General features: G+C 37.8%; 1 protein-coding gene across 17 annotated transcripts in view; it reads left to right on the forward strand.

The window, feature by feature from the left end:
* Positions 1-12,707, forward strand: part of Rgs6 (regulator of G protein signaling 6) — a 596,709-nt gene that overhangs the window by 247,107 nt on the left and 336,895 nt on the right. The window contains exon 2 of one of the 17 annotated variants that reach the window (XM_087195073.1): positions 5,474-5,544. The exons of the other annotated variants lie outside the window; for them this stretch is intronic. Coding sequence (XP_087051199.1) covers positions 5,479-5,544 — 66 coding nt within the window. The 5' untranslated portion in view covers positions 5,474-5,478. The remainder of the gene's footprint in view (positions 1-5,473; positions 5,545-12,707) is intronic. 17 annotated transcript variants of the gene reach the window in all.

Raw genomic sequence — 12,707 nt, forward strand, 5'->3', positions numbered from 1 at the left:
CTAAGCTGCAGTTTGGTTGCTCCACTAAAGTAACAGATGTGTCCCCAAGCAAATGGAATCTTAGCAGAAAGACTCTTGTATAGAAAACCTCATTTCTTGTCCTTTCGAGACCAACAGCAGCACAGATGGTGTATGTAGGTGAGCAATTCCCTCCTTGCTCTAGAGATGAGTTCCCAGTTTCCTTTGCCAAATTTCTGTAGATGTATCCTGGTGGGGTGGCATGTTTATTCTCTGGCTTGCAAATTACAAGATATTTTCAGGACCACTGCAGAAGAATTTGAAGTTTTTCCTCTAGACCAGACAAAGGCTCTTCCCCACATAGCTATTATTTGAATTGAATATAAGAGGTGCTCAATCAATGTTTATTTAATTGAATACAATGGGAAATAGATGGCTCACTCCAAAGTTCATGAAAGACTAACGAGAACAACTTTGATCTTAGCCTTTATGACACACAGCCTTTCTTATCTCCCTTAAAACAATTTTAGCCTGAAGTCATTATGGACCGAATTGGCTATCATGAGGAATGCCATCTCACAGATGTACCCAAACCTATTCAACTGAGATATATTTTGGTTCATTATCAATTTTAAAAATTGAGAATTCACCCCATGTATCTTGCATAGCCAAGATATCCACAGTGTAAGAAAGCTCCTGTATTAAGATTCTCTACCTCTATTTGCATTCCAGTGCTATCTTCTGGAAAAGCCTGGACAGAGGGTAGACATGGAAACTTAACATTGTAGTACATCCTTACAGTCTCTCTACAGTGTTACTTTAATTAAAATGTTTTGCTTCATTTGTCCCCATTAATTATAATTCACATCATAGAAAGCTGTTGTTGGGACTCTTTGGTTAGTTCTGTGTGAAAAATGGAATTTCCCAGCCTTGACCTTCACATCTAGGTGAATAGCAGATGAAATAATTTTCTTTGGTAGGTGGTCATTATGACACAGGAACAAGTAAGGCTCTGTTAACTGGTAGTTTGATTCAGACTCTCATAATTGCTATGCAAGTGTTCAAAGCTGGGTCCTTCCTGACTATAAGGTGCAGATGGGACACTCATTTTTTTTGGCATTGTTCAGAGCTCTGCAACGGAGAAAATTGCCTGCTACTTAAATGTGTCTACATTTGAAGAGTAAAAAACTGAATTGACACTGCTGTGATTTGAGCCTGCAGGCTGAGGGATTTGGGAAACCTGTGTGTGCCATAGGCTGTAGCTTAGCAGGACTAAGCTGATTCCTTCAGTGTAATGTCCTATGTACTGATCTGCGTTATATAGAGTGAAAATACAACCAGATTTGCATGGTGGAAATTATCTTGAATAATGAAAGCACCTTGGTGATGTGTAAAATAATCATGTTCTTTATAACCTTGAACTCTAGCTGGTAAGTTGTTTCTTTGGCAGTCCAAGGAATAATGCAGCTTTGCTTTTACTTTGTCTAGCATTTGAGTGCTCCTCCTAATAAAAAGTAGGAGTAACTCAGTTTACAATTAATTTGCTTTATCACCAATTTGTCCTCATTATACAAATATGCAGTGGCAACAATAAGAATAATTATCAATAATGAATATGTGTGTACATACAGTACTAAGTCACTGATTTACCCCAAAGGAAACAAAATTACTTAGAATTGTTGCTCCTCACTTTTTGTCTTGCATTATGGTCAGTTTGGAATTTCACAACAGTTCAGAAATGATTATTATTCTTTCCATGATGAAATCAAGTTGGGGGTTTCTTCTAATATTTTTTTTCTTTAGAAAAGGTACAGTTTATGTTTTTTGTTAATTCTAACAAAACAGTTTTCAAAATGCTAGATTGGAGCAGGGGTACAACCCAGTAGCACTGTGTCTATCTAATTTTTTGAAAGAGAGATTCTGGACAGGATATTTCAGAAAACAATCAACAGGAATGTCCATCCATACTGAAACTGATCCATTCTTGGCCACATGAGAGAAAATTAAAATATGGATAATGTTTTCCAAGAAGCCAGGAATAATTCACAGAAATGCATATACTATTTTAGATAAGGTCACCAGTGATTTTCTAGTATGTAAGAGTGAAAATCAGTTGCAAGGAAATATGATAATGAATATTTTTGGTTAAATATTGGTATAGGAAGATTTAGCAAAAATTTACAAAGTGTGTCTGGAAGCATTTTGGAAAAACATTTGGTGTTCTCATTGATGGTTTGTTTTGTCATACTTTTTCAGGTCGTATATGAGAGAAAGAAAGAATGATATAGTGCCTATCCATTTCTATAGCCCACCTAAGCCAGTACCTTCTTTAACCATGTGACAAAGTCCCCATAACATTCCATAGAAGCCACAGAGATACATCAAATGTATATGCTCAGTGTGGCTATGATTTTTTAAAAGACGATATTCTTCCTGCCTTTACATATACTGTTAGTTACAGGTTCAACAATCCTTTTCTACTTAATTTGGTAGGATAGACTTACTTTATGTCACCTGAAAATGAGGTCAAACTAAGTACTGTAAGATATAAAGAATTCAATGGCTAGCCTCCATTTCTTCTGGGATGGAGAAAGCTTGGCTTGGGTAATTGCATTGTAATGCTCAAACCTGGCTGAATTGCTTTGGTCCCTGCAAAGCTGTCTTCTATCTTTTTACATTTACAATGTTCATACATTTCTCCTGCATGTAGATCCAAAACCAAAGGTAACTTCTGCTATAATTTGTGTGATTAATAGACTCTAAGCCTAGCCTACTACTTATATTGTATGTATGTAAATTATTATAATAATATAGGCATAATTACAGGTACATTTTTATATCTGTCTGGTTCAGCAGTGGTTTTATCATTCATTCACTAAAAACAATTATTACTCTTCAACCCCAAGGCAGGACATGTAGTTCTTATTTGGTCCATAAATAGTACATCAATTTACAATACAGTGGGGGGACAGTGCAGTTGAAAGGACATGAGTAATACATGAAATTTGGAAGTGTAGTGGGGGACATACAAGCAGAGAAAGAGCTACTCCAGAGAAGTTTAAAAACAAGAAAAAATATATATATCAGATCAAGTCTGCTCACATATGTAAGAATTTTTTTTCATTCTTCTTTGAATCTGAGCTATTTCTATGTGACTGCACGTGCCTCAGGGAGAGAGGAGTGTGGTAAATGGTGGCAATGAAAATTCTTCATCTTGGAGGAAGTGGATGCTTATGTTGGTTCAACTCAGGATAAACATTTTAGATGACGGATATACAAAAACCTATTAATACACCATTCAGGGGGTTGTTTACTAGCAATCTACATGTTTAAAATCTTTCTTGTTGATCTGAAACTTCTGTAGTTTCTGTAACATTAGATTCAAAAATTTGCTTTTAATCAGACTTTTCTAATTAAAAACAAATTTATTGTCCCTGTACTTTTTCTTTACTTAGCCCAGTCTTACTCTAAGAGTTTCTGTCAGATGTTATTTGTCCTTCACAGGGCTTCTTACCAAAAGAAAAGGGACTTCATTCACATTTTTATTTTCTGTGGTGAGGTGAGCTCTACAAATATTTATTGAATAAATGAATGACATAATTTAGAGTCTCTAAGGCTTACTATTTAGTAAATTATTTAATAAAGTAATAAAAGTACTGACATTTTATTATTGCTTGTTCATATAACAAAACTATTTTATTCAGAGAGAGAGAGAGAGAGAGATTTGCTAAGGATTACTGAGTTTATTAATTCCCTTAAATATATACTGTACTCATTATGTAATAGCTTCAGCAGCCTATGGTCATTCCTATACCTCTGATATTCCATGTCTAGAAATACTTTGTTTGAAACAAAAGGAGAAGGGGACTTAAACATGTCCTTTATAAATTACTCCTTAGTCTCTTATGGAATAGATGTAAAAATGTCAAATCTGCCTTTCTGTCACTTGACAAAGTATATTATTTGCTTAAGCATGAGGAAATATGTGTTTTTATCCAACTAGCAAAAAGAAAAAATGTATTTCTTATATAAATGTAGAATTCTGTCAAACATATTTATATGTATATTCCTATCTGAGTGTTTCTGTAAATGATATGCTTTATTTTTTAACTGGCTAAACTCTATTAAGAAGTGCTCTCATAGAAAATGCTTGATAATGATAATGATTAATTCAAGTTTTTTCAGTGACAAACATTTCAATCAATACTTAATACTATAAAATGACAATACTACAAATGAAGTATAGGACATAGTTATTTAGCATATGGTGTGAATTATTTGGACTACATTGTGAACAAGATATAAATGATCTCCATGAACAAAAGTGCAGTAATTATAAACAATAAAAATTATCATTTGTAGGGCCAGGGATTTAGCTCAGTGGCACCGCGCTTGCATTGCAAGCACAAGGACTTGAGTTTAATCCCCGGTACCAAAAAAAAAAAATTTATTTGTATCAGCCACCTTTCAAACATTGCATCATTGATCTCAAAACAGTCCACCAAGTGTTTATATGAATGGAGAAATTGAGTGTCTCAGAGGAGATCAGCTCTCTTACATTTGTGAAACTGCTGTAGAAGGTATTAGTGATTGGAGCACAGGACTTTTGACTCCAAAACTCTTGACAGGAGATGTTTGTCACACTGCTAGCCTTGCCCTTTCACATGGCAAAAAGCAGATGTCACAAGCAGACATCACTATCTGATCCCATTTCTCTCTTGCTGAACCACATGGAGACTAAGAATCCTCAACGTAAACCAAAACTACTTGCTATCCTGACTTGTGTTCTAAGTGTCTTTTGCTTTAGCACAGATGAAATATAGCCATGGCTTGCATAAGTACTGGGGATATGTCAGCAAGTACCCTAACATAAGCCTGCAAAGTGCCCTTGGTAGAAGGTAGATTTAGCATAAGAGCATTTGATATGTTTATCTTCTCCAGGAATTTTGGTCTTCCTTCTTTGGGAGAGGAGAGGTCTGCTAAGTATCCAATCCCTTTCTTTTTTACTGCATAGAAACTTCAGTCTAATTGGCCAACTTTGTACAGAGGTGGCCTATTTTTGTCTGAGATAACAAAAACATTCCAGATGCCTGATGGCTTTTACTGGGGACAAATTGACCTGATTCTCACCCTCCTGCTCTGCCTGCCAAGAAAAATGATCACTGCAGGCCTTAGTGCCGACCTCTCCTTATTTCATCTCCATTGCTTTCCTACTTTCTTGCAAAAATAGCAGGCTTGTCCAAGTGCCTAGCTACTATGGCAATAAGTGCTATTTAAATAGATGCTGAATACATGTGTCCCAGCTTCCATGAGTCAGTAGAAGCACTTGGGGGATCTGATTGCATAAATGCATGGGAGTAATATTTGTCTCTGAGGCAACAGAAGTCATTTTGAGGACTGTATTCAGATGCAGAAAGGCTGATGTAATGATTGCACACTTTCAGGTAGAAGGTCAGTTTCTCCCTGAATAGGAGGTATCAAAAATGGCCAATTACATTTTTTTGTTTGTAACCAGAACAAATGCCTCAAGAAAGAGAGAATGAAGAGGAAAGTTCTCAAAACTCTAAAGGGCTTGGAAAATGTAAAGTGAGTATTATTCATTTATGGTATTTATCTAGTTTATGCAAATATATGTGTTGATCTTTTAAAAATTCACAACTGATATCACAGATCATGATAAGTGAAGGAACACTGCCATACAAACTACTGCTGAATATGTCTGGAATAAATGGGGAAATTCTGTGGCTATGTCTAATTGCAAATACAAACCTTTGTTAACACAAAGATGACATTTTTTTTCAAACATGCCCTATCCTGTGGGTACATGTGTGTTTTGCCGACTCTGCCACCCTAAAAATCTCACGGCACACAGGTAGACTGTTAATACTAGTTGGTTATTAACTCTGCCATAAAAATACAGCTTGGTGCCTTAAATTAGAGTTCTTCAAAGTTGCCACTGGACTTGAGTGCCTATATCTGCAAAGATTAGCTGCCATTTTTCTGCTTCTACAATAGGCAAAGAAGCATGGAACAGGCTTTGCCTTTCAGTCAAATGTAAGTTCAGCATTAGGAAAGAGTTCCTTATTTTAAACATCTTTTTAAAAGGTCTGAAAGTTTGCCCTGCTGATAATGCTTTTAACCTCCCATGTACTTCCCTCCTTTTCCATCCTTCATTTTCTTTTCCTTCCTTCAAAAATTTCCTATCTGCTAAATGGAGAAAATAAAATAGCCATTCCTCATTATTTGCAGTTTCTATATTTGTAATTCACAACTTTCTAAAATGTATTTGTAACCCCTGAATCAGCACTCAGTGCTTTTGTATTCATTTGCAGATATGCACAGAGTAGGGAAAACTGAAACATAGCATATTGTGTTACTAGTTCAGTAAAACACAGTAGACCTATGTCCTTATTTCAGCCCTCCTATTCTAACCAAGTGTCCTGTTCATAGTCAGTTTAGAGCCACATCTTAAACACTGCTGGCTGATTTGACTATATAAAATTGCTCAAGTGTGGTGCCATGGTGCTGTCTATGCTAGGTGCAGGAAGAACTGATGTGGATGATGGAGAAAATACATGTGTTAAGTAAGTGTCATCCATACATGAATTACAATCATGTTGGCCATGAGATCAATACTAGTGAATCAATGATACATATTAAATGAACTGCATTTAAACAGAAATACACATTAAGACAAGGTTAGAAGTTGATGGATTGATGAAAATCTTGTGATCTGAGGCATGCCAGAACCTAGTCCCAGGCTTCTCCTAGGAGCAGTGCTTTGGTAGTCACTAACTCAGTGTTCACAAAAGGTTTCATGGAGCAGCATTACTACATATAATGAGACTAGGCTGTCCCTACTCTTAGGGTTGTCATGAGGATCACATGACAGAACACCTTGGGTGTTGTCATTGTCATCATAAATTAAAAGTTAGGAAAAGGAAAACTTAGCGATAATCCCACTATGGTAGCTCAACAGCTGTCTTCTTTTTGAGGATTCCACTCAGTCTTTGCTTTCTCCCATTCACATTTTCATGGAACTGCATTAAAATGCATGCAATTTGGGATAATATTTTCACTTACCATTCTGTCATGTGCCTCTTTCTGTGTTGTGACACAGCTTCCATTTTTCTTATCGTATTGATTGAAAATGTTGAAAACTTTCTTCCTGGATGACACAGGAGCAGCCCTTTGAGGCTGGCTTAATCTCTTGTGACATAGACAAGCCTAAATATTCTGTGATTAATTGTGAAAAAGGACTTGGTTCTCAGCATTTGCGAGAAGATGCTGATCTAGCAGAGAAATATATCATACAATCTTTTTCTCTCCAGTGGAAAACTGTGTGTTTTAGATCACAGGATCTGGGTCATTATTCACTGGAACAAGGTGGTGAGGGATAACAAAGGAGAAGTAATTCCAATCTCAGTGAAAGTAGTGGTTTAATAAAGGAGCTGGCAAACTTTTTCTGTAAAGGTCCACATAATTAATATGTGAGACTTTGTGGACTTTTGCAGCTACTCAGCTGTGACATTGAAGCTGAAAGTAGCCATAAATGAGTGTACATAAATGAGTGTGGCCATATTCCAACAAAGCATTATTTACATTTAAGGCACAAATCCAAACAGAATGCATCTGAACATAAAAGTGAGCAGTTTATTACTTTATTCTGCCCCAAACATTTAGTATGCCAGGCTATGTACTGGTTGGTAGTAACATCAGCAAAAGTAACAAAGCAAGATTTTCCATGGCTTATGAAATTTACAGTCTGGAGGAAGAGAGAGATCATATTAAAATAATCATATAAATTAGTATATAATTGCACATGTTGCTACTTGCCATAAAGGAAGAGAACAGTGGGCAGTAAGACTACACAAGAGATTCAAGCACTAAACTTAGAGAAGGTGCTGCTCTTTGAGGCTGCTACTAGTTCAGTGAACTAGTGGGGTCTTGATTATCATGAAATAAGTGATTTTTGTCAATAGAACTTGAGATGTTCACACCTAAGATTAAGTAGTTGCTACCTCTTAATAGATAATTCAGTGATCATTTGGTTTTTCAACCGAGAATCTTTCTACCTTGAACTCAAGCCTGCACATGATCCCTTAAGTTAACAATATCCATTTCCTCTGGCTTCTTATCACAAACCTCAGGTCTGTTTTGTTTTGTGTTTTTCTTACTCTTTTGTATGTAAAACCCTCTTCTGTACAATTTTACTTGTAATCTCTTCATTTGCTGACTTGGTGCTAGATTTATTAATGCCAATCATTCCCTTTGCGTTTCTTTTCTTTTTCGGTTTTGTATTATCAGTCTTTCTAAGGACAAATAGTGTGTATCACTGAGATATACAAGATTCAAGGTTGTCCTCCACCTTTGGCATCTTTATGGTAACTTAATCATAAGCCACATATCCAATTGCTACATGGATGTAGGATCTCACTCACGAAAATGCACACCCATACTTCTTACCCCTTTTGCCTGTTCCTTTTTAGTCCTTCATCCTCTTCCTCTTCAAACTCTCATTTTCATCTGTCAGCTTTGTCAGAAAACTCATCCTCAAGGTCATTCATTCCCAGTCAACCTGTGTATCCCTGACCTCTGGGAACTCCCAGGGGCTCCCCCTCCACCCCACTCATCACCTGGGCCTGTCTGGGCTTCTTAGACCTGGAAGTCTTGTGGTTCCTTATTGAGCTTCTTTTCCTTGGAAGTGGAGTACAAGGAACTCACTGGAATGGACAGTTTTTCTCTTGAACTAGTAAATAAAAAATGCTCTGTTTCATTGTACTATACTGACAATTTTTGTATTTTACAATTCTTTAAGGAAAAGGACTGTTTTTAATGATTTTGTTCTATGAATCTAGAGAGGAATAAGGAGACAGACAACATCTCAGAACATGTGTGAGGGGAGACTTTGCTTAGACTGGTCCACTCACAGGACTTTCTGAAGTGAGGTGACACAGGAAGAGGCCCCCTGGAAGCTAACAGTGGCTACTCAGGAGCACTAAGTATTCCCAGGGCAATTGAGAGGCTTTGGGTAATGCCCCAGACCCTACTTCTCTCCAGAGTGCACCAAGACAGGGCCTGGGCACTGTGCTGGGTCTTCCTGGGATGAGATATGTTTGTACAGACACATAAGAGAAACCCAGAGAATTGTAGAAGTACCTGGATTCTCATCTAGGGAATGCAGTGTAGGGGCTGAGAAATTGGGATACCCAGTTTATTACTCTTACTGTGATCCCAGCCTTATAACAGATTGTGATCCCCAACCTTCTCCCAGATACGGATTACCCTGTTCATATGCAGAAATTCCTCATTACGCCTCTATCAACTGTTCAATCCCTGCATTAGTCCTTTTGGAATCTTTGTAAATCCTTGGGATTAGAAGTGTATGTATTCCCCCACCTAGTGAATCTGTCAAACCACTGCTGCATGTCAGGTAGAAATAGATTTTTCTCTCATCACAAGAAAAATGTTTATATTTTCAGTGAGTTTGCTATCCTTTACTCATTTCCTATAGAAACTCTTCTTCATTTGTATATTTCAGAGTATCAATATTATTTCAAGGGAATAACTCAATATTTTTTCAAGGGATAAATGAACCATGTAATTCCCTTGCTTACAACTCTTGATGGCTTCCCTGGTTGTTACGATTAATGGTTGAAACTAGGATGCAAAATTTAAGGGCTTGTCAAGAAAGTCCATAGTCAAGAGAAATAATATTCAATGTGTACCTTTGTCCATTTTTTATAATGAAATACCAATATAATTTCCTATAATGAAATACCCAAGGCTGGATATTTTATAAACTTTAACTTTCAGTTTTGGAGATACAGATTATGGCACTGGCATCTGCTTTGCTGTGGATAGGGGCTTCTGGCTACACCACAACATGGTCAGAAATGGCATCATGACTGAAATATGTACCAGAAGGAGAGATCCCAAAATGAGACATGAAACAAGAAACAGAGAGAGAGGGTGAGTGAGAGAGAGAGAGAGAGAATTTGCTAAAACAGCTGAACTTGCTATATAAAAACAACCCATTCTCATGAAACCTAATCTAGTTCCATAAAATCTGCATTATTCCCTTCATGAGGGTGACACCACCATGGGCCAGATACCTTCCTCTACACTTTATGTCTTAAACTTTCTACCACCTCAAAACCACCCCAGTGGAGACCAAGCTTCCCACAAATGACTTTATGGGATGTACCTCAGCCTTATATTTAAAAAATATCTAACTGGCAAACCCTAGCTCACGTCTGCATTTGTAAATGAGGTGTTGACCCATAGTGTTCATGTGGTTGAGAAGTCTCTATAGTAGCCAAGTCTCAGTGTCCTCTCCAGCCTTGTAGTGGTTCCTTCACCCTCAAGGATATCCATGATGACCTTTGTGGTCACTTTCCTTTCTTGAATCTGCAGTGATTCCTCCACCCCAGGCCCTTGGATGGGCAGTTCTCTTTCTCCACACCTACCCTGGGCTGATCCCTTCTCATCCTGCAGAACTTCTTCTAGTGCCCCTTCCCTGAGCTCTCAGGTGGAATCAGGCTTCTCTGCTGTAGGTCCTTATAGAACCAAGTGCTAATCCTCAGTGTTTGGCAAGTAAACATGTACATGGGTCATTCTGCTCATTAATATCCAACTTCTCCAATAAGTTCTGTGAGACTAGGACTGAGTTTGTTTATAACTCTCAAAGCAAAGTGGCCTATTCATCAATGATTAATGAGCAATTAATGAAAGTGAATAATGTGTCCATGTGTCCACCCCATTATAATGGACCTGGAGGCTTTATATAATTGTTTTCCTGGTGGCAGGTGTAACAGTACCACCCAATATCGCTGACTGTGGAACTCCTTTTCATCTTTACAAACTCTGGCAAGTAGATTAGATTTTATCATCTCTGTTCATAGGTGTCTCAAATCCTTGAAGGAATAATATGACAAAAAGAAAAATGAAGCCTTCATGCTACAGATGAGGAAAATGAATTTTATGGTGGTTAACTGACTTGCTGAGGAAGATTATAGTACAGCAAGTGTGCATATCTGGGTTATATCACTCTGGGTTTTATCCTCATCCTACCCCTGAAGCTCACTCTATCCAGAAAAGGTACTGGAGGAGATTACCTTCTCACTTTCCAGCCAAAGGACAAAAGGGATTAGGAACTTTCTCTTACTATTCATGCCTTGCTACTTTCTAGATTCCCCTCTCCTGTTCCTCCCTTAACACATCCAGTTGGCATATGTGCTCCCAGAGGCTGTTTGGTTTAAGCCCCACAAGGAATAAAGGGCAAGAAAATAAATAATAAAAGATACATCCTTTAGAACATAATTTTCTTTCTCTTGTTCACTCTCACAGGTTTATTCTATCCTCTCTAGCATGAGGGACTTAACTGGAACTAGCTCTATCATGAGCTTTCAAGTTCAACTGGCTTCCATGGAGGTATCATGTCCTATTAGACTTGCTCACTTGACAGACCTTCACAGAAGTTTCATGTGTATATAGACCCAAAAAGCAATCTGAATTGTTTTATGTAGCCATGGGAGACACCCTTGCCTGCTGTTCACTGTGGCTGTCCCTGCTATAGTAAAAGGTCAGGCCTTGGAAATGTTCCACTAGTGGCCATTGCTCCTTTAATATGAAGACATATCTTCTTTCTATAGATAGAGCAGGCCTCAGTTAGGACTGAGTGCTACCTCAGGAATGGACTTCCGTTCATTCATTCTATAAATGTTTACTGAGCACCAGTATATGCTAGGTGTTTCTGATCCATGGATATACAAATTGAATAGCTCAAAGATCCCTGCCTTCTTGGAGTCTACAGTCATGAAAGAAAGAGTCAGCGAATGACTATTCAAATACATTGTATTTCTAGTAATAAGTGCTGTGGAGAAAAAAGGTGGCAGACTGCCTAGTCAAGGAAGTTTTCTCAAAATAGTGACCCTTGAACAGAAGCCTGATGTGACGTCCTGAGGGGAAAGTTTGTCAGGTAATGTATAGAATTTTGTAGAGCACTAAGATCAGAGTAAAGCTGACTACTACCCAACAAGAAACAAGAGCCCCTGTGGTTAAAAAACATGGACTGTGGGAAAGATTGTAGAAAGTGAGAACAGGGGAGCAATCAGGAGCCCAAGCAAAGGACTTTCTACAGACCATGGTCTGTTTTAGAAGGTATTAGATTTGTGCAGAAAATGAACTTAATCTGATTTATGCTTTAAGGAGACCATCTGGTTACCAGTTGTAATAAGAGTAGATTTGAATAGGGCAACATAGGAGAGGGGCAGAGGGACCAGATGAAAGCCTACTGGAGTAATGCAAGTAAAAGGTGGGAGTGACTTGGATTGGAGGTTTAGCAGTGGCAATGATGAGAAGTGTTTAAAACCTTGTGTATTTTGAAGGCAGAGCTTATTCACAATTGTTGCTGGACCCATTGTGGGCCATGAAGGAAAGAGGTGAGTCAAGCATCATTTGTTTGTGCACTTACAAATATCTATTAAACACTTATGGTAGACCAGCCATGGTTCTATGTACAAACTAGTTAAAGGTTCCTGGCCTCATAAGGCCTACTATACAGCAGGAGAAAGATAGAAAAAGAGAAAATAGATAAATGTAAGAAAACAATAAGTAAATTTTATTGCATGTTCAAAATAGGTAATGGTAAAAAGAAAAAATAGAGCAAAATATGGACACCAGGGGAAGGGAGCAGTTGCAGCTTTCACTAGGGCAGTAAGGTCCTTAAGAAGTCACCTAGGGTTGGG

The sequence above is a fragment of the Heterocephalus glaber genome, unplaced genomic scaffold, assembly GCF_053883595.1.
Source record: "Heterocephalus glaber isolate CG9 unplaced genomic scaffold, H.glaber_assembly_v1.0 deba00001608, whole genome shotgun sequence".
NCBI classification, from domain to species: domain Eukaryota; kingdom Metazoa; phylum Chordata; class Mammalia; order Rodentia; family Bathyergidae; genus Heterocephalus; species Heterocephalus glaber.